Source organism: Pongo pygmaeus, chromosome 10 (genome assembly GCF_028885625.2).
Source record: "Pongo pygmaeus isolate AG05252 chromosome 10, NHGRI_mPonPyg2-v2.0_pri, whole genome shotgun sequence".
Lineage (NCBI taxonomy): Eukaryota > Metazoa > Chordata > Mammalia > Primates > Hominidae > Pongo > Pongo pygmaeus.
Window position 1 is genome coordinate 4,371,575 of NC_072383.2, and position 22,538 is coordinate 4,394,112.

Below are 22,538 nucleotides of genomic sequence, written 5' to 3' on the forward strand. Positions count from 1 at the left end.
AAGGATAGAAACCATATGATCATTTCAATTGAGGCTGAAAAATATTTGATAAAATTTAACATCCCTTCATGATGAAAACCCAAAAACAACCTAGGTACGGAAGGAACAATATAAAACAGTACAATAAAAGCCTCAACACAATAAAAGCCATATGCAGTAGACCCACAGCTTGTATCATACTGAGTGAGGAGAAACTGAAAGCCTTTCATCCAAGGTCTAGAACAAGACAAGGATGCCCATTTTCACCACTGTTATTCAACGTAGTACTGGAAGTCTTAGCTGGAGCAATCAGACAAGAGAAAGAAATAAATAACATTTAAATTGGAAAGGAGAAATCAAATTATCCTTGTTTGCAGATGATATGATCTTATATTTGGAAAAACCTGAAAACTCCACCAAAAAACAATTAGAACTGATACATAAGGTAAAGTTGCAGGATACAAAGCAAGATACAAAAATCAGTAGCATTTGAATATGCCAACAATGAATAATCTGAAAAAGAAGTAATCTCATTTACAGTGGCCACAAATAAAATTAAATACTCAGGAAGTAACCAAAGAAGTGAAAGAGCTCCACAAGGAAAACTATAAGACACTGATGAAAGAAGTTAAAGAGGACAACAAAAAAAGGAAAGATATTATATATTCATGGATTAGAGGAGTCAATATTGTTAAAATGTTCATACTACCCAAAGCAATCTACAGATTCAATGCAATTTCTATCAAAATACCAATGACATTCTTCATAGAAGTAGAAAAATGCATCCTAAAATTTATGTGGAACTACAAAAGACCCAGAATAGCCAAAGCCATCCTTAGCAAAAACAAAATTGGAAGAATCACAGTATCTGACTTCAAATTATACAAAGAGCTATAGAAACCAAAATAGCACGGTCCTGACATAAAAACAGACACATAGACCAATGGACCAGAATAAGAACCCAGAAACAAATCCGTACATCTGCAGCAAATTCATTTTTGACAAAGATGCCAAGAAGATACATTGGGAGAGTCTCTTCAATAAATAGTGCTTGGAAAACTGGATATCCATATACAGAAGAATGAAACTAGACCCCTGTCTTTCTCCATGTACAAATATCAAATAAAATGGATTGAAGACTTAAATCTAAGACCTCAAACTATGAAACTACTACAAGAAAACATTGGGGAAACTCTCCAGAACATTATTCTGGCCAGAGATTTCTTGAGCAATAACCTGCAAGCACAGGCAACCAAAGCAAAAATGGACAAATGGGATCACATCAAGTTTAAAAGCTTTGGTGCAGCAAAGGAAACAATCAACAAAGGAAACAATCAACAAAGTGAAGAGACAACCCACGGAATGGGAGAAAATATTTGTAAACTAGCCATCTGACAAGGGATTAATAACCAGAGTATATAAGGAGCTCAAACAACTTTATAGGAAAAAATCTAATAATCCAACTAAAAATGGGCAAAATGTCTGAATAGATGTTTCTCAAAAGAAGACATACAAATGACAAAGAGACAGGGGGCGGTTCCAAGATGGCCAAATAGGAACAGCTCTAGTCTACAGCTCCCAGCGTGAGCAATGCAGAAGACAGGTGATTTCTGCATTTCCAACTGAGCTTTGAAGAGAGTAGTGGTTCTCCCAGCACGGAGTTTGAGATCTGAGAACGGACAGACTGCCTCGTCAAGTGGGTCCCTGACCCCCAAGTAGCTTAACTGGGAGGCACCCCCCAGTAGGGGCAGACTGACACCTCACACGGCCAGGTACCCCTCTGAGACGAAACTTCCAGAGGAGCGATCAGGCAGCAAGCAACATTTGCTGTTCAGCAATATTTGCTGTTCTGCAGCCTCTGCTGCTGATGCCCAGGCAAATAGGGTCTGGAGTAAACCTCCAGCAAACTCCAACAGACCTGCAGCTGAGGATCCTGACTATTAGAAGGAAAACTAACAAACAGAAAGGACATCCACACCAAAACCCCATCTGTACGTCACCATCATCAAAGACCAAAGGTAGATAAAACCACAAAGATGGGGAAAAAACAGAGCAGAAAAACTGAAAATTCTAAAAATCAGAGTGCCTCTCCTCCTCCAAAGGAACGCAGCTCCTCACCATTAACGGAACAAAGCTGGACGGAGAATGACTTTGACGAGCTGAGAGAAGAAAGCTTCAGATGATCAAACTTCTCCGAGCTAAAGGAGGAAGTTCTAACCCATCGCAAAGAAGTTAAAAACCTTGAAAAAAGATTAGACGAATGGCTAACTAGAATAACCAATGCAGAGAAGTCCTTAAAGGACCTGATGGAGCTGAAAACCAAGGCACGAGAACTACGTGATGAATGCACAAGCTTCAGTAGCCAATTCGATCAGCTGGAAGAAAGGGTATCAGTGATTGAAGATCAAATGAATGAAATGAAGCGAGAAGAGAAGTTTAGAGAAAAAATAATAAAAAGAAATGAACAAAGCCTCCAAGAAATATGGGACTATGTGAAAATACCAAATCTACGTCTGATTAGTGTACCTGAAAGTGACGGGGAGAATGGAACCAAATTGGAAAACACTCTGCAGGATATTATCCAGAACTTCCCCAACCTAGCAAGGCAGGCCAACATTCAAATTCAGGAAATACAGAGAATGCCACAAAGATACTACTTGAGGAGAGCAACTCCAAGACACATAATTGTCAGATTCACCAAAGTTGAAATGAAGGAAAAAATGTAAAGGGCAGCCAGAGAGAAAGGTCGGGTTACCCACAAAGGGAAGCCCATCAGACTAACAGCAGATCTCTTGGCAGAAACTCTACAAGCCAGAAGAGAGTAGGGGCCAATATTCAACATTCTTAAAGAAAAGAATTTTCAACCCAGAATTTCATATCCAGCTAAACTAAGCTTCATAAGTGAAGGAGAAATAAAATCCTTTACAGACAAGCAAATGCTGAGAGATTTTGTCACCACCAGGCCTGCCCTACAAGAGCTCCTGAAGGAAGCACTAAACATGGAAAGGAAGAACCGGTACCAGCCACTGCAAAAACATGTCAAATTGTAAAGACCATCGATGCTAGGAAGAAACTGCATCAACTAACGAGCAAAATAACCAGCTAACATCATAATGACAGGATCAAATTCACACATAACAATATTAACTTTAAATGTAAATGGGCTAAATGCTCCAATTAGAAGACACAGACTGGCAACTTGGATAAAGAGTCAAGACCCATCAGTGTGCTGTATTCAGGAAATCCATCTCACGTGCAGAGACACACATAGGCTCAAAATAAAGGGATGGAGGAAGATCTACCAAGCAAATGGAAAAACAAAAAAAGGCAGGGGTTGCAGTCCTAGTCTCTGATAAAACGGACTTTAAACCAGTAAAGATCAAAAGAGACAAAGAAGGCCATTACATAATGGTAAAGGGATCAGTTCAACAAGAAGCGCTAACTATCTTAAATATATATGCACACAATATGGAAGCACCCAGATTCATAAAGCAAGTCCTTAGTGACCTACAAAGAGACTTAGACTCCCACACAATAATAATGGGAGACTTTAACACCCCAATGTTGGCATTAGACAGATCAATGAGACAGAAAGTTAACAAGGATATCCAGGAATTCAACTCAACTCTGCACCAAGCGGACCTAATAGACATTGACAGAACTCTCCACCCCAAATCAACAGAATATATACATTCTTCTCAGCACCACACCACACTTATTCCAAAATTGACCACATAGTTGGAAGTAAAGCACTCCTCAGCAAATGCAAAAGAACAGAAATTATAACAAACTGTCTCTCAGACCATAGTGCAATCAAACTAGAACTCAGAATTAAGAAACTCACTCAAAGCCGCTCAACTACATGGAAACTGAACAACCTGCTCCTGAATGACTACTGGGCACATAACAAAATGAAGGCAGAAATAAAGATGTTCTTTGAAACCAACGAGAACAAAGAGATAACATACCAGAATCTCTGGGACGCATTTAAAGCAGTGTGTAGAGGGAAATTTATAGCACTAAATGCCCACAAGACAAAGCAGGAAAGATCTAAAATTGACACCCTAACATCACAATTAAAAGAACTAGAGAAGCAAGAGCAAACAAATTCAAAAGCTAGCAGAAGGCAAGAAATAACTAAGATCAGAGCAGAACTGAAGGAGATGGAGTCACAAAAAACCCTTCAAAAAATCAGTGAATCCAGGAGCTGGTTTTTTGGAAAGATCAACAAAATTGATAGACTGCTAGCAAGATCAATAAAGAAGAAAAGAGAGAGGAATCAAATAGACACAATAAAAAATGATAAAGGGGATATCACCACAGATCTCACAGAAATACAAACTACCATCAGAGAATACTATAAACACCTCTATGCAAATAAACTAGAAAATCTAGAAGAAATGGATAAATTCCTCGACACCTACACCCTCCCAAGACTAAAGCAGGAAGAAGTTGAATCTCTGAATAGACCAATAACAGGCTCTGAAATTGAGGCAATAATTAATAACTTACCAACCAAAAAAAGTCCAGGACCAGACGGATTCACAGCTGAATTCTACCAGAGGTACAAGGAGGAGCTGGTACCATTCCTTCTGAAACTATTCCAATCAGTAGAAAAAGAAGGAATCCTCCCTAACTCATTTTACGAGGCCAGCATCATCCTAATACCAAAGCCTGGCAGAGACAAAACAAAAAAAGAGAATTTTAGACCAATATCCCTGATGAACATAAATGCAAAACTCCTCAATAAAATACTGGCAAACCGAATCCAGCAGCACAACAAAAAGCTTATCCACCATGACCAAGTGGGCTTCATCCCTGGGGTGCTAGGCTGGTTCAACATATGCAAATCAATAAACGTAATCCAGCATGTAAACAGAACCAAAGACAGAAACCACATGATTATCTCAGTAGATGCAGAAAAGGCCTTTGACAAAATTCAATAGCCTTTCATGCTAAAAACTCTCAATAAATTAGATATTGATGGGACGTATCTAAAAATAATAAGAGCTATTTATGACAAACCCACAGCCAATAGCATACTGAATGGGCAAAAACTGGAAGCATTCCTTTTGAAAACTGGCACAAAGACAGGGATGCCCTCTGTCACCACTCCTATTCAACATAGTGTTGGAAGTTCTGGCCAGGGCAATCAGGCAGGTGAAAGAAATAAAGGGTATTCAATTAAGAAAAGAGGAAGCCAAATTGTCCCTGTTTGCAGATGACATGATTGTATATCTAGAAAACCCCATCATCTCAGCCCAAAATCTCCTTAAGCTGATAAGCAACTTCAGCAAAGTCTCAGGATACAAAATCAATGTGCAAAAATCACAAGCCTTCTTATACACCAATAACACAAACAGCCAAATCATGAGTGAACTCCCATTCACAATTGCTTCAAAGAGAATAAAATACCTAGGAATCCAACTTACAAGGGATGTGAAGGACCTCTTCAAGGAGAACTACAAACCACTGCTCAACGAAATAAAAGAGGACACAAACAAACTGAAGAACATTCCATGCTCATGGATAGGAAGAATCAATATCATGAAAATGGCCGTTCTGCCCAAGGTAATTTATAGATTCAATGCCTCCCCCTTCAAGCTACCAATGACTTTCTTCACAGAATTGGAAAAAACTACTTTAAAGTTCATATGGAACCAAAAAAGAACCCACATTGCCAAGTCAATCCTAAGCCAAAAGAACAAAGCTGGAGGCATCACGCTACCTGACTTCAAACTATGCTACAAGGCTACAGTAACCAAAACAGCATGGTACTGGTACCAAAACAGAGATATAGACCAATGGAACAGAACAGAGCCCTCAGAAGTAATACCACACATCTACAACTATCTGATCTTTGACAAACCTGACTAAAACAAGAAATGGGGAAAGGATTTCCCTATTCAACAAATGGTGCTGGGAAAACTGGCTAGCCGTATGTAGAAAGCTGAAACTGGATCCCTTCCTTACACCTTATACAAAAATTAATTCAAGATGGAGTAAAGACTTACATGTTAGATCTAAAACCATAAAAACCCTAGAAGAAAACCTAGGCAATACCATTCAGGACATAGGCATGGGCAAGGACTTCATGTCTAAAACACCAAAAGCAATGGCAACAAAAGCCAAAATTGACAAATGGGATCTAATTAAACTAAAGAGCTTCTGCACAGCAAAAGAAACTACCATCAGAGTGAACAGGCAACCTACAGAATGGGAGAAAATTTTTGCAATCTACTCATCTGACAAAGGGCTAATATCCAGAATCTACAAAGAACTCAAACAAATTTGCAAGAAAAAAACAACCCCATCAACAAGTGGGCGAAGGATATGAACAGACACTTCTCAAAAGAAGACGTTTATGTAGCCAAAAGACACATGAAAAAATGCTCATCATCACTGGCCATCAGAGAAATGCAAATCAAAACCACAATGAGATACCGTCTCACACCAGTTAGAATGGCGATCATTAAAAAGTCAAGAAACAACAGATGCTGGAGAGGATGTGGAGAAATAGGAACACTTTTACACTGTTGGTGGGACTGTAAACTAGTTCAACCATTGTGGAAGACAGTGTGGCGATTCCTCAGGGATCTAGAACTAGAAATACCATTTGACCCAGCCATCCCATTACTGGGTATATACCCAAAGGATTATAAATCATGTGCTATAAAGACACATACACACATATGTTTATTGCAGCACTATTCATAATAGCAAAGACTTGGAACCAACCCAAATGTCCAACAATGATAGACTGGATTAAGAAAATGTGGCACATATACACCATGGAATACTATGCAGCTGCCATAAAAAAGGATGAGTTCATGTCCTTTGTAGGGACATGGATGAAGCTGGAAACCATCATTCTCAGCAAACCATTGCAAGGACAAAAAACCAAACACCGCATTTTCTCACTCACGGGTGGGAATTGAACAATGAGAACACTTGGACACAGGAAGGGGAACATCACACACCGGGGCTTGTTGTGGGATGGGGGGACGGGGGAGGGATAGCATTAGTAGATATACCTAACGTAAATAACGAGTTAATGGATGCAGCACACCAACATGGCAGATGTATACATATGTAACAAACCTACACGTTGTGCACATGTACCCTAGAACTTAAAGTATAATAAAAATATATATATTTAAAAAAAAAAACAACAAATGACAAAGAGACATATGAAAAAGTGCTCAACATCATTGGTAATCAGAGAAATGCATATCCAAATTACAATGAGATATTTTACCCCAGTTAAAATGGCTTTTATCCAAAAGGCAGGCAATAATACATGCAGGCAAGGCCATGGAGAAACGGGAACCCTTGTACGCTGTTGGTGGGAATGTGAATTAGTACAACCACTGTGAAGAATTGTTTGGAGGGAGGTTCCTCAAAAAACTAAAAATAGAGCTACCATATGGTCCAGAAGTTCCACTGCTAGGTATGTACCCAAAGAAAGGAAATCAGGATATTGAAGAGATAACTGCACTCCCATATTGCAGCACTTTTTACAGTAGCCAAGATTTGGAAATAATCCAAATGTCCATCAGCAGATGAATGGATAAAGGAAATGTACACACACAAACAATGAAGTACTTTTCAACCACAGAGAAGAATGAGATCCTGTCATTTGCAACAACATGGATGGAACTGGAGGTCATTATGTTAAGTGAAGTAAGGCAGGCACAGAAAAACAAACTTGCCATGTTCTCACTTATTTGTTGGAGCAAAAAATTAAAACAATTGAACTCATGGAGATAGAGAGTAGAAGGATGGTTACCAGAGTCTGGGAAAGGTAGTAGGGGGAGGTGTTGGGTCAGTGGGGATGGTTAATGGGTACAAAAAGAAAGAATGAATAAGACCTAGTATTTGATAGCACAACAGGGCAGCTATAGTCAATAATAATGTAATTGTACATTTGAAAATAACTAAAAGGATATAATTGGATTGTTCGTAACAAAAAGGATAAATGCTTATGGGGATGGATACCCTGCTTACCAGGATGTGATTGTCATGCATTGCATGCCTGTATCAAAGTGTCTCATGTGCCCCATAAATATATACATTTACTGTATACCCACAAAAATTAAAAATTAAAATACAGAAAAAAGCCAAAAAATGAAAACCTCAGTGGAAGTACTAAAGTATAGCTCACACATGGCTGAAGTGATCATTAACTTACAGATAAATATAATAACCTAAATGTAGCACGGCATGATAGATTTAAAATATGAGAGTTTAGCTGGGCACAGTGGCTGACGCCTGAAATCGCAGCATTTTGGGAGGCTGAAGTGGGAAGATCACTTGAGCTCAGGAGTTTGAGACCAGCCTGGGCAACATAGGGAGACCTTGTCTCTACAGAAAATAAAAAAGTTATTTCAGTGTGGTGGCACTTGCCTGTAGTCCCAGCTACTTGGGGGGCTGGGGTGGGAGGATCACTTGAGCTCAGGTAGTTGAGGCTGCAGTGAATCGTGATTGTGTCACTTCACTCCAGCCTGGGTGACAAAGCGAGATCCTGTCTCAAAAAAAAGTCCCTTTAAAAAATAAATAAAATATGAGAGTTCAGAAGACATGAAGAGCATGATGAGAAGTTCTAATGTCTTTCAGAAAGAGATAGCAGAGAGAATGGGGAATGGGGAGGAAGAGGTGATATTCAGAGGTTACAGTATATTGACAATTATACAGAACTGTTGAAAGATCCAAGAAGTGTACCAAATCCCAACCAGGATAAATAAAGAAACCCATATCTACATTCATTATAGCAAAATTGCAAGACTCCAAAGAATAAGGAGGAAAAAACTATCCTTTATTAAAGACCATTAGTTAGGCTGTCAGCACATTTGTTCATATTGATGATTTCTTTATTGTGCTGAGAAATAACAAGGATTAACCTAGAGTTTTATAGCCAGCAAGATTTTTTTCTGCTGTGTAGGTGAAATGACATTTCAAAGAGATCCTGAAGTAACTTTGAAAGGAAAAATGAAAAAGAGGAAAATAATTGCAGAAGGGAGATCTGAGTTTCAGAAAAGAATAGTGAACAAAGTTGGTAAAGGTATGGGAAAATACAAGGAAATATTGACAATACATATAAAACAGTATGATGATGATGTCTAATTTGTCGGGGAATGTGTTTTTAAGAAAGGCAGATCATGGACCTAAATTATTTCTACGTGACAGGGTCGCTTGTCAATCAAAAATCGCTAGACATACAATGAGAGAAGGAAATGTGAATAAAAATGAGCTAAAGATAACAGAAACAGCCACATGACTTACCTGATGGAGTTATCAGACATAAGCTTTAAAATAACTATATTTTTGTATAGGTGAAAGATGTAGAATTTCAGCAGAGAACTGTAATAAACTGTAAAAAAGAGCCAAATGCAAATTCTAGAACTAAAAATACAATTGGAATTAAGGCTCAATGGATGGGTTTAACAACAATTTAGACACATTTGAATGGCGAATTAAGGAACTAGAATGGCGATTAGTAAACATTTTCTGCAAAGAGCCAGATAGTAATTTTTTTTAGGGTTTATAGTCTATACAGTCTCTGTTACACCTGTTCAAGTCTGCAGTAATAGCAAGAAAGCAGCCATCGACCATGCATAAATGAATGCTGTGGCTGTGTCCCAATAAAATACTTTATTTGCAAAAGCAGATGATGGCCTGGATTGTGCTGACTTCTGAACTAGAAGATAGGTTAGACGAGAATATCAAAATCAGGAATGAAGAGACACGGATGTGCAGTACAGAGGGAGGCAACTTTTGCAAAGGAAAATCATTTCTAGTTTTTTTTTTTCTTTTTTTGAGATGGAGTCTTGTTCTGTCGCCCAGGCTGGAGTGCAGTGGCACAATCTCGGCTCACTGCAACCTCCGCCTCCCAGGTTCAAGCGATTCTTCTGCCTCAGCCTCCCGAGTAGCTGGAACTACAGGCGTGTTCCACCACATCCGGCTAATTTTTTGTATTTTTAGTAGAGATAGGGTTGCACCATGTTGGCCAGGATGGTCTCGATCTCCTGACCTCATGATCCACCCGCCTCAGCCTCCCAAAGTGCTGGGATTACAGGCGTTGAGCCACCGTGCCTGGTTCTAGTTCTTTTTTATTCACTAAGATGACATAGATTCTTTCAGGGCTTCCACCAGAATGGTGATTATTTAAAAAAAAAAAAAACAATTGTCTTGATTTTCAGACCATGCATGGAATTTTGGAGAGAAGCAAATTTTGCAAAGATATGACAGTAAAGTATGATTCAAGACTTCGGGAAAGGGTAAGTAACTTATTTACATATTGTTCTTCCCCATAAATTATCAGTAAGCCACCTCAGTTCGTCACTTGGCTAAAAGTTAAATGCATTTCTGCTAGGGATTTTGAATCAGTGAAAATATTTAAGAATCTACCATATGACAGTCACTGTTACATACCCTCATATATAGGATCTTATTATTAAAATCAAACGAGACAAGCATCTTAAGGTATAAAAGAAGGTACGCTCATAAGAAACTTAACACAGTATAGAAGAGTTTAAAGTAAAGGTGTAAAATATGGATATTGCATAATTTATGTAACCTAGCTACGCTGATGGACAGCTAGGTTTTCACTAGACTCCCACTGATGTAAATAATGTTAAAATAAACATCTTTGTAGTTAATTCATTGTAGACCTATATATTTCTAGAAATGGACATTGGCGAGTGTGTACTTTTTTTAAGGCTTTTATATACATATTGCCAAGTTGCCTTCCAGAAAACCTGTGCCAATTTATAGTCCCATGGATGACCTAGGAGAAACTTTTGTTTTTTTACACCAACAATTGGTATTCTTAGACTCTGTGATTTTCCAATTTAATAGCTTAACAATGTTGCCGTGTGGCTGGCGTGGTGGCTTACGCCTGTAATCCCAGCACTTTGGGAAGTCAAGGTGGGAAGATCACTTGAGTTCAGGAGATTGAGACCATCCTGGTTAACATGGTAAAACACCATCTCTACTAAAAATACAAAAAATTAGCCGGGTGTGGTGGCACGCGCCTGTAGTCCCAGCTGCTCGGGAGGCTGAGGCAAGAGAATCGTTTGAACTCAGGAGGTGGAGGTTGCAGTGAGCTGAGTTTGCGCCATGGCACCCTAGCCTGGGTGACAGAGCGAGACTTCATCTCAAAAAATAAAAAGGAAAAAAAAAGAAATAGATCTCTCATGTTAGCGTCTCTGAAACTCAACTTCCTTATAACTATGGTGATGTATTTATTTAGCTATTTCATGGTACTGTCATTGGGATCAAATGCGATGGTATGTGTGGATGGGAGGTGGCTGAATTGGTACCTTGTGCATGTTAATCTCTAGTCCTACGATCTGTGCAATCTCTGTATTTGTTCAATAAATTCCCACCGTCTACTTGCGATAGCAAGTTCTTCTAAAATAACCCATTTGGACATAGTGTATAACGTAAGATTTCAATTATATTTTCTAAGGTTCATGGCCCTCTACTGAGTACATTCTCATTATCAGTTCAGAGGAGATAGAATAAATTAAGTGGAGGAGAGTTAGCTTATTCCTGGGATGAATGTTCTAAATTTGCCATAAACATAAACTTAATTGTTATATTGCAATTTCATTTGAGAAACTGTTATCTGTTGGACTGTTTCAGAAATACGGGGTTGTAGAAGGCAAAGCGCTAAGTGAGATGAGGGCCATGGCCAAAGCAGCCAGGGAAGAGTGCCCTGTGTTTACACCGCCCGGAGGAGAGACGCTGGACCAGGTATATGGCACTGCCAATGTCAGAGTGGTTGAATTAAGACTCAAAATTAGATATTTTGGAATTTTAGCTAAGCAGTTTGAAAGTTGCTTGGTTTATTCTCTTTTCCATTTTAAATTATCTATTTACTTAGCAAATTATTCTTTTCTATTTAAAATCTTATTTACTGTTCAGTTGCCTTTGTCATTATTGATAATGGACTTAGGGAAAGGTGTTATTAGATGGTACTTCTAAACAAGACCTTTGAATATGAAGCGGTGGCTTAGTGGTGGGAATGGAGTTCAAAGAGGGTGATCGGCAAGTCAGTCGAGGTGAAATAACTCAAAACATGAAGTCTTCAAGCCTCTGCTGCCTCCTCAGCTCTGTTCATGGTGGCATCCCTGTGCTTGCATTTCTTCAGAGTGTTCTGCTTCGAATTGCATTATTGGTGATTCCCCCTAACCCACCACCACCTCCTTAATCTTTATCTTAATTTTCTTGAAAATACTTTACATTACTTTAGTAAGGGAAGGATTTGTTGCTGCTGTTGTTCCAGTGGCACTGAAGTGCCAGAGACAGCTTCCTAGTTAGCACTGTTTTATGAGTTTCTGTTGGCTTGTAGATTTCCCTAACTAGACCGTGAGTGCTTTGAAGTCAGGAATTTGGAATTGGATCTTCTTCATCTTGGTCTCCATGGTGCTTTCGTAATTCCAGAAATGTGGTGGATACTTATATATGTCCGTGAAACTACTGATTGAACAAACAGAAATGTAGATTGAGATTCTTTTGCTTGTATAGTACTTGGCATTCAATATTAGAAAAGAATCCAGTCAGTTATGTTCTATGTTAACGTTTTAAGGAAGTCATTAATGTCACTTTATTTTGACTTTTCTTTTCTTGTAGGTGAAAATGCGTGGAATAGACTTTTTTGAATTTCTTTGTCAACTAATCCTGAAAGAAGCGGATCAAAAAGAACAGTTTTCCCAAGGATCTCCAAGCAACTGTCTGGAAACTTCTTTGGCGGAGATATTTCCTTTAGGAAAAAATCACAGCTCTAAAGTTAATTCAGACGGTGGTGTTCCAGGATTAGCAGCCAGTGTGTTAGTTGTGAGTCACGGTGCTTACATGAGAAGTCTGTTTGATTATTTTCTGACTGACCTTAAGTGTTCCTTACCAGCCACTCTGAGCAGATCTGAACATAATATGTCAGTCACTCCCAATACAGGGATGAGTCTCTTTATCATAAACTTTGAGGAAGGAAGAGAAGTTAAACCAACGGTTCAGTGTATTTGTATGAACCTACAGGATCATCTAAATGGACTGACTGAAACTCGCTAAGGTTAAATCTGCATCAATATCTAACCATTTTGAGCCTCTGAAGGGAGTGCCATTAGCTTTATTTACTTCTCTACTCTGCTAGTTCTGATTTGGAAACAGTTAAAAGCCAATTTTTAGCTCAAGTGGAATCATAGCCACATAAAACTTTAATGGACAACCATATAGAATTAACTTATTTTGTCTAAGTATAGTTGGCATTTTCCAGAATAATTTTACCACCCTGCTACGTGTCATCTCTGGATTGCCCGTGGATGATGAAGGAACTCAGCATTGAAAGCTGGGGGATTAGTAACCTTGTTAACAACGGTTTCTTTTTCATTTAAGCCTATTTTAATGGCTATTGGTAAGATACTGTATGTTTTTAGTATCTCATCCAGTGCTTAGAAGAAAGAATGGTTTATAATTCCCAATACATGTTTATATTGACTATGTGTTATATTTTTTAAATCCTTTAAATAAAAAATCCTTTTATAAGTTTATGTAAAGCAAAATAACACTAACATGTTTTACATATGAATCAACTATTGGAATTTTTTATTCTAGAGGGCTTGAAATGTGGATGAATACAGATTATGATTGCAGAATGGTCTGGGGGAAGAAGTTAAAACGTTTGATTTAAATACAGTAAAGAAAGAATCTTGGAGCAGAAGATAAAAGAACAGCCTTTTCTAAACAATACCTTGCAAAAGTCAAGTCAATGGAAACCAGGAAAGCCAAAAAAATGAAGAATATCCACTTGCTTCTTACCTAACCTGTAGGCTGAAGAATTTCCAGTTTGAGGAAGGCTCTAAAGAAAGTAAACAGTTAACAGAACACCACACAGTAATCTCAGAATAAAAGAGGGAACTTCTTTGTAAAGAATGGTGCTCTGGGCCGGGCCCAGTGGCTCACACCTGTAATCCCAGCACTTTGGGAGGCTGAGGCAGGCGGATCACAAGGTCAGGAGTTCAAGACCAGCCTGACCAACATGGTGAAACCCTGTCTCTACTACAAATACAAAAAAGCCAGGCGTGGTGGCAGGCACCTGTAATCCCAGCTACTTGGGAGGTTGAGGCAGGAGAATCACTTGAACCCGGGAGGTGGAGGTTGCAGTGAGCTGAGATTGCACCACTTTACTCCAGCCTGGGTGACAGAGGGGATGACAGAGGGTGCTCTGGGGGCAGGGAGGGGGGGTGGTTGCAGGGGGAGAATGGTGCTCTGATAACCACAGCTGTGGTTATTTTGTGGAAGGTACAGGTGAGGTTGCCTCTTCTTTCCACCAGATGGCACTGGAGAAAAGGGATTTTGATTAACTTAATTTTATACACAAGATTGGTCTTTCAGAAATCTTTATCTAAATGAAGAAACTGTTTTACATGTAGTTCGCTTTTAAGTCACCATGTTGCTAAATGCTGTGAGTCTCAACTTGAAAGAGGATTAATACTAAAGTTGTCAGTTAAGGCTATAGTCACATATAGTCAAAATTTACTTTGACATCATTTTAAATCATATGTAAAATTCAGTATTATATTGTTCTTAGTGTGTCTATCACTACCAGTTTTCTACCAGTATTGAAACAGGGCACATGTTTGAGCATGAGAGTAAGTATACTGTAAATAAAAATTTGAAAAATAAGCAAAAAGGACAGACTATCTCCATTCCCACCGTACTGAAGTCATCTTTCCATTTTTTTTTTTAAAGAAACAAAACATAAAGATAAAAGTAGAGTTCTCTTTAACCCGCTCTCACAGTCCTGTTCCCTCCAGAGGCAGCCACTGCAGTGAGTCTGTGTATATGTTCATCTGTTCCTTACATTTTCACCTAGTGTCTGGAAGGAGATGGTACTCTTGGTGCTTTAAAAATAAATATCAAGCCATCTGTGTTCTTTATTTTTACTTATGTCTTGGAGGCATCTCTATGTTGATATATATAGATCTAGTTAATTATAACCACTGTATTCTATTAAATATAGCACATTTTTGTTTATTCTATTAGTGGGTATTTAGGTATATTCAGTTTTTTTTTTTCTTTGCTTTTTTTCTTTTTTTTTTTTTGGAGACAGAGTCTCTCTGTTGCCTAGGCTGGAGTGCAATGGCGTGATCTTGGCTCACTGCAACCTCCACCTCTCGGGTTCAAGCAATTCTTGTGCCTCAGCCTCCTGAATAGCTGGGACTACAGGCATGCGCCACCATGCCTGGCCTTTTTTTTTTTTTTTTTTTTTTTGTATTTTTAGTAGAGACGGGGTTTCGCCATGTTGGCCAGGCTGGTCTTGAACTTCTGACCTCAGGTGATCCACCTGCCTTGGCCTTCCAAAGTGCTGGGATTGCAGGCATAAGCCACCATGCCTGGCCTATGATGCATTTTTTTTTATATGTGTTCTTAATTTTTAAGACATACCTTATCCTTTATGGGTTTTTTTGGTGTGTATCTTTAAGAAGACTTCTCTACCATGAGGTCATACAGTAATCTCTTCTTACAGTTTTTGAGAACTTCTGAATGTCAAATCTTGAAATTGAAATTTGCTTTTTATAGTATAAGGTAAGAATTTAATTTTTTTTTCATGTGGTTGAAACAGTTATCCCAACACCATTATAAAGGCTGTTCTTTCCCAATTGGTTTGTGGTGTGTGCTCCCAGGCCTCACACACCCTCATTTGCTAGAGTCTGTGGAGTCTTCTATTTTAGTTATCTATGTATTCCCTTATTAGTGTCATACTTAGTTACTGTGGCTTTGCAGCTGACTATCTTAAAGGGTGGATACCTCCTCTTGTTCATTTTTAAAGTTGTCTTAACTATTTGTGCACTTTTATTCTTCCATATAAATTTTGGAATCAATTGGTCAGTTTCCAGAAAAATTCTGTTACAAATTTTATTGGAGTCGCATGCATCTCTTCATTTATGTAGTTATTCAATACATATTTTTTGAGCATGGCACACACATGTCAGGCTATTTTCAGAACTATTACAACTGTGATAAAGCTGTGAATATGTAGCAATGAACCAAAACACAAAGCCTCTGTCCTTGTGGAACTTTTGTTCTGTCAGAGAAGACAGTGTGTTGGCTCACATTGTGGTCAGTGCTGTTGAGCAAAATAGGGCAGAGTAAGGGGGATGGAGACTGGTGGGAGGAATGCTGCTTTATCAGGATGGGCAGGGAGGACTCGATGATGTCAGCACTGAAGGATGTAAGATCTGCCGCTCTGGGGAGAGGAGCAGCATGGAAGAAGTAGAGTGCAGAGGCCATGAGGAAGGATCAGGCTTGACTCCTTTGAGCAAGTGGGATGGGAGAGTGATGGGAGAAGAGGACAGGCCACATGGCCTGGTGGCCTGTGCTGAGGCCTTGGGCTTTTACTCAAGTGAGATGAGACGCCATTGGCCAATTTGGGCAGTGATGTGTTCAGACTTGTTTCAGTAGGACCATCCTGCTTGCAATGTGGAGAGCAGGCTGTAGGGGGTGCTATAGGAGCACAAGGTTGGAGGCAGGGAAGATGGCAGCACTGGCTATTGGGCCATTTGAAGAAGCAAGGCCAGAGATGTTGGCAGGGACCAGGCCAGAGTGCCTCCAATGACTGACTAAGGAGCCTGGACATTGAATTTCTAGGTTAGCTTAGGATTTCTCATCCTCCCATCTGTGAATGTCATAGATCTCTCATTTTGCCTGAGTCTTTTATCCAATGATATTTTATTTGTAATATTTTCCCTGGTTTTTGATTGTTTTTTAACAAATGAATTTTTTAAGAGACTTAATTTTTTAAGAGAAACTTTAATTTCCCAGCGAAAGTGAGAGGAAGCTACAGAGATTTCCCATCTATCCCCTGCCCCTACACATGCATTGCTTCTCCCACTATCAACATCTCCCACCAGACTAGTGCATCTGTTACCACTGGTGAGCCCACATTACACTGACGTATCAACATCACCTGAAACCCATAGTTTACATTAGGGTTCACTCTTGGTGTTGCATGATCTGTGGGTTTGGACAAATGTATGAAGACATGTATTCCACCATTATAGTATCATGCAGAGTATTTTCACTGCCCTAAAAGTCCTCTGTGTTCCATGCACTCATCTTTCCTGCCTTGTCTTGCCTGTTTCTGTTAGGTTTAGTCCCAGGCCTAGCAGAGGGAGTGGGCAGAAGTTTCCAGTTCCAGGCTTCACCCCAGGCTCACAGCTTCAAGCAGAGCCTGTCACTTAGGCTCCCTTGCACCTGGAGCCGAAACCATGGCTCCCATTCACCTGTCTCTTATTTTCCTGTCCTTCCCACTCCTCACTCAGCTACTATTCATCTCCATTTTTGGATGAGGATTCTCCTTTATTGCTTTTTAACTAAAAACCTGTTTTAGCTAGCATCTTTATTCTGACTAATTTCTTTAAATGTTATGTCATACTCAGCAAGGACATGCTCATATTAGGGGAAGCACATAAAGTAAGATATCCCTGAGAGAACAGTGCATCTCACACCCAATTCCATGGCTTAGGCTTATGCAGGAAGTGCAATATTTAGCCATATCACTTAAGTACATATGCTTATATTATGTATACTTGCATGCATATTACATTTACAAGTAGTTGAATTCGTGTAAGTTAAATGGTTCTATTATATGTCTTCACTATATTAAGGTCAGTCACAACTTAATTGAAATAGATCATCCTAGGTGAATCCACCTGGCATAATTATCAGCCCTGTTAAGCACAGACATAGGAGATGCAAAGGAAAGAAGTATTCAGTAGAGCGGTGGTGCTGGGCTGAGTACCTGCTATCAGACGCAGCACTTAGCAGTTTGGAAATTGAATGGGGCTCCTAGAAAACATCCTTGTTTTATGTAAATGTTGCCTTTTACCCCTATTTCTTTGGGCCCCATCAATTTGGAAGTACAGCTTTCAGATTGAAGTATGTGTCAGTTCCTTTGTCTCCAAACAAGATGGCCAAGTAGGTCGTCATGACAGGTAACTAACTACCAGTGCTTTAAAAACTTCAGGATTTCCCCCCACAGTTCTCAATCACTTGGTTCATTGTTCAGCAATATGGCCAAAGGGGGTGATTTGTTCATTGATAAGTGACAGGGCAGGGACACTGGAAAGATCTATTGTCAGAAGGCCTGGATTCAAGTTCAAGGCCTGGTTCTTAGTAATTTTGTGGCTAAGCAATCGCTGAGCTGTCCGGGCGCGGTGGCTCACACCTGTAATCCCAGCACTTTGGGAGGCCAAGGCGGGCGGATCACGAGGTCAGGAGATAGAGACCATCCTGGCTAACACAGTGAAACCTCGTCTCTACTGAAAAATAGAAAAAATTAGCCGGGCATGGTGGCGGGCGCCTGTAGTCCCAGCTACTTGGGAGGTTGAGGCAGGAGAATGGCGTGAACCCAGGAGGCAGAGCTTGCAGTGAGCGGAGATCGTGCCACCGCACTGCAGCCTGGGCGACAGAGCGAGACTCCATCTCCAAAAAAAAAAAAAAAAAAAATTGCTGAGCTACTGTATCCTCATAGAGAATAATTACAGTAACGTGTATGTGCATATGTTTTGGTAATCTTTTATTTTGGATTTATCAAACCTACAGAAAAGTTGCAAGAACAGTAGAAGGAACGGCTGTATACTCCACACTTATTCACCATTGCTTACATGTTGTCCCATTTGCTTTGCCATTTTTTCTCTCTCCCTCTGTTTTCCCCTGAAACATTGGAGAGTAACTTTGAGTCCTCATACTCTTCCCCTACAAAATTTCAATGTGTGTTTCCTGAGATCAAGAATGTTCTTACATATAACCCAGAATAAATATCAGAGTCAGGAAATTTGACATTGATATTGCCTATTAGCTAATCCTTAGACCATATTTAAATTCTGTCAATTATTTTGTTGATGTACCTGTGGCTTTTTTTTTTCTGAATCAAGAATCCAATCAATCCAGGACTGTGTGTTGTGTTGCATTTAGTCGTCATGTTTCTTCATGTCCTTCCGTCTACTCCTTTGCCTTCCTTTGCCCTTCTTTTTTCTCCCACCATCTATCTAACCAGATGAACTTTGTCTTTCTTGATCTTGTTACTTTTTTAAAAATAGGTGAGTTCTTGTGTTTTTTTTCCTGACATATCCTCATTATTAGATTTGGATTGTATACTTTTGTCAGAAGCAGCCCAGAAAGGATGTGTCCTTGATCATGTCAGGAGGGACAGGATGTTGTATCAATATGTCTGGTTCCTCATTAAACTTGCAACTACTCTTTTAGCCTTTATTGTTTCTTTTCTGACTCTTTTTTTTTTCTTTAGCCAACTCACACCATGACTGTACTTTTGCTTCTGTATTTATTAGTTGGCATTCTGTACTAAGAGCTTTCCCTTCTTGCCTACTTATTTATGTCAGTATGAACTCAGAAGTTCTTATTCAGGGGCTTATAATATAGTACTCTTATTATTTTATGGTTACACAGTCCCAACTTTGTCCTGTGGGAACCCTTTCAGGCTGGCTCTTATGTTCTGGTGACATAATCTCATCCTTCTTTAAGTACTTTCTTTCTGGTATTAACAATACGCTCCAGACTCATTCTTCCTGAACCCCAGCCCCAGAATCAGCTTTTTCTCTACAGAGCCCTGTTTCTTTGGAAATGAAATGAAAGATACCTGGTATGCATGGTATTTAGAAACCAAGATCTGGGTGCTGGGGTGCTCATTGCTAATTGTGCCTTTAAAAAAAATCACTGCATTGAATTCCAATGCATAAATATAAAACAGTTTGTTTATTCTTCTATTGATGAACACAAGGACCATTTCTAGTTTGGAGCTGTTATGAATAAAGCTGCTATAAATATTTTTACAAGTCTTTTTGTGGACATATGTTTTCATTTCTCTTGGGTAAATAATCTAGGAGTGGAATTGCTGAGTTATAGGTTATATGTTGGTGTATGTTTAGTTTTATAAGAAACTTGCCAGATCTTTTTCCGTGGTGGTTGTACCATTTCATGCTTATCAACAATGAGTTTTAGGTGCTTCACATCCTTGTCAACATTTGTTATTATCAGTTTTTAAAATTTTAGCCATTCTGATTGTTGTATGGTAGTATATCACTGCAATTTTAACTGATGATATGGAATGCTTTTTAATGTACAGTTCTTATTGATCATTCATACAACTTTCTTTGTGAAATGTGTATTAAACTCTTATCCATTAAAAAAATTGTGTCATCTTCTTATTTTTGAGTTGTAGGAGTTCTTTATATGTTTTGGGTATACAAGTTCTTTGTCAGGTGTGTGTGTGTATGTATGTGTGTATGTGTGTGTGTATGTGTGTATACGCATGTATCTGCATATATTATGTATAATTTTATTCCAGTCTGTATATTTATTATAAAATATAATTTTATTCTACCATTTATCAATTTTTTTAAGTTGTTGATTTTCATAAGACTGATTTACCATTGTGTTTGTTTTATGATTATTGCTTTCTTTGTCTAAGAAATTTTTGTCTATCCCCTGGTCATGGAGACTCTTTTCTTCTAGAAGATTTGTGATTTATAAGTTTTATATTTAGGTCTTGATCCATGTGGAATTTTTGTGTGTGGTATGAGGTAGCGGTAGCAGGTTCAGGCTTATGGTTATTTACCTGGATATCAAATTGTTCTAGCAGCATTTGTTGAAAAGACTTTTCTTTTCCCTTGAATTTATTTGGTTCTTTTGTCATAATTCAACTTATTGTGTAAGTGTTGGTGTATTGCTGGGCTCATTTTATTCCATTTATCTTTTTGTCTATCCATATGCAAATATCACACTGTCCTGATTATTCTACATTCATAGCAAGTCTTGAAATCAAGTGTATAAGTCACCTGTGTACTTGTTCTTTTTCAGGGATGTTGTTGTTTTGGCTCATTGCAGGTCCTTTGTATTTCCACATAAATTTTTTAAAAATAGACTTTTTAGAGCAGTTTTTAGATTTATAGAAAAATTGAGACAATATGCAGAATTCCCATACACCTGCATCCAGTGTCCTCTGTTATTAACATCTTAAGTTAATGAATTGATATTGACACATTATTAACCAAATCCCATAGTTTATTCAGATTTCCTTAGTTTTCACCTAATGGCATGTTTCTATTCCAGAATCCCATCCAGGATACCACATTATGTTTAGTTGTCATGTCTTGTTAGGTTCCTCGTGTGTGTATGTGTGTGTGTGTGTGTGTGTGTGTGTGTGTGTGTATCCATTTCATTACCCTTGCTTTTTTAATGTGGAAAATACACATAGCAGAATTTACCAAATCAACTATTTTTAAGTAGACAGTTCCATGGCATTAAGTACATTCACATTGTTGTGCAACTACCCTTGCTTTTTTAAAAAATTGACACATAATTGTACATATTTGTGGGGTATAGAGTGATATTTTGATAAATGTATGCAACATGTAATGATCAAATTAGGGTAACTGGCATATCCATCACCTCAAACGTTGCTCATTTCTTTGTGTTGGGAACATTCAAAATCCTCTTTTCCAGCTATTTGAAAATGTACAATAAAGTATTGCTAACCACAGTCACCATATAGTGCGACAGAACACTAGAACTTATTCCTTCTCTCTCACTATAATTTGGGGCCCATGAATCAGCCTCTCCCCATCCTCATTCTCCTCCCCTTTCCAGCCCCTGGTAACCACTGTTCTCTCTCCTTCTATTGGATCAACTTTGTTAGCTCCCACATATGAGTGAGATCTTGCAGTGTTTGCCTTTCTGTGCTTAGACTCCCCTTGGCTGTAACAGCTTCTCAGACTTTCTTTGTTTTTTTAATGACCTTGGGAGTTTGAGAAGTGCTAGTCAAGTCTTTTGTATGATGACTGTCTGTTGGAATTTGTCTGGTATTTTTCTCATGATTAGACTGGGGTTATTGAAAAGTAAAGTTCCATTTTACTTCCTTTCTTTTCTCTCTTTCTTTCTTTCTTTCTTTCCTTTCTTTCCTTTCCTTCCTTCCTTCCTTTCTTTCTTTCTTTCTTTCTTTGTTTCTTTCTTTCCTTTCTTTCTTTCTTTCTTTCTTTCTTTCTTTCTTTCTGTCTTTCTGTCTTTCTGTCTTTCTTTCTTTTCTTCTTTCCTTCCCTCCCTCCCTCCCTCCCTCCTTCCCTCCTTCCTTCCTTCTTTCTTTTTTCTTTTCTTTTCTTTCTTTTCTTTCTCTTCTTTTTTTGAGATGGAGTTTTGCTCTTTTCGCCCAGGCTGGAGTGCAGTGGCACAATCTCGGCTCACCGCAACCCCTCTGCCTCTTGGGTTCGCTTAAGCGATTCTCCTGCTTCAGCCTCCCGAGTTGCTGGGATTACAGGCGTGAGCCACCACCCGGCTAATTTTGTATTTTTAGTAGAGATGGGGTTTCTCTGTGTTGGTCAGGCTAGTCTTGAACTCCCGACTTCAGGTGATCCACCTGCCTCAGCCTCCCAAAGTGCTGAGATTACAGGTGTGAGCCACCGCGCCCAGCCTGTAAAGTTCCATTTTCATTACATCATATCAAGGGTAGATGCTATAAATATGACTTGTTTCATTTGATTGTT

At 38.9% G+C, this 22,538-nt stretch overlaps 1 protein-coding gene across 1 annotated transcript in view; it reads left to right on the plus strand.

Moving 5' to 3' along the window:
* TIGAR (TP53 induced glycolysis regulatory phosphatase) overlaps nt 1-13,567 on the plus strand; it is a 32,181-nt gene extending 18,614 nt beyond the window's left edge. Inside the window, exons 4-6 of the mRNA XM_054445487.2 lie at nt 10,179-10,256; nt 11,626-11,736; nt 12,616-13,567. Coding sequence (XP_054301462.1) covers nt 10,179-10,256; nt 11,626-11,736; nt 12,616-13,050 — 624 coding nt within the window. The 3' untranslated portion in view covers nt 13,051-13,567. The remainder of the gene's footprint in view (nt 1-10,178; nt 10,257-11,625; nt 11,737-12,615) is intronic.
* The last annotated feature ends 8,971 nt before the right edge of the window (nt 13,568-22,538 follow it).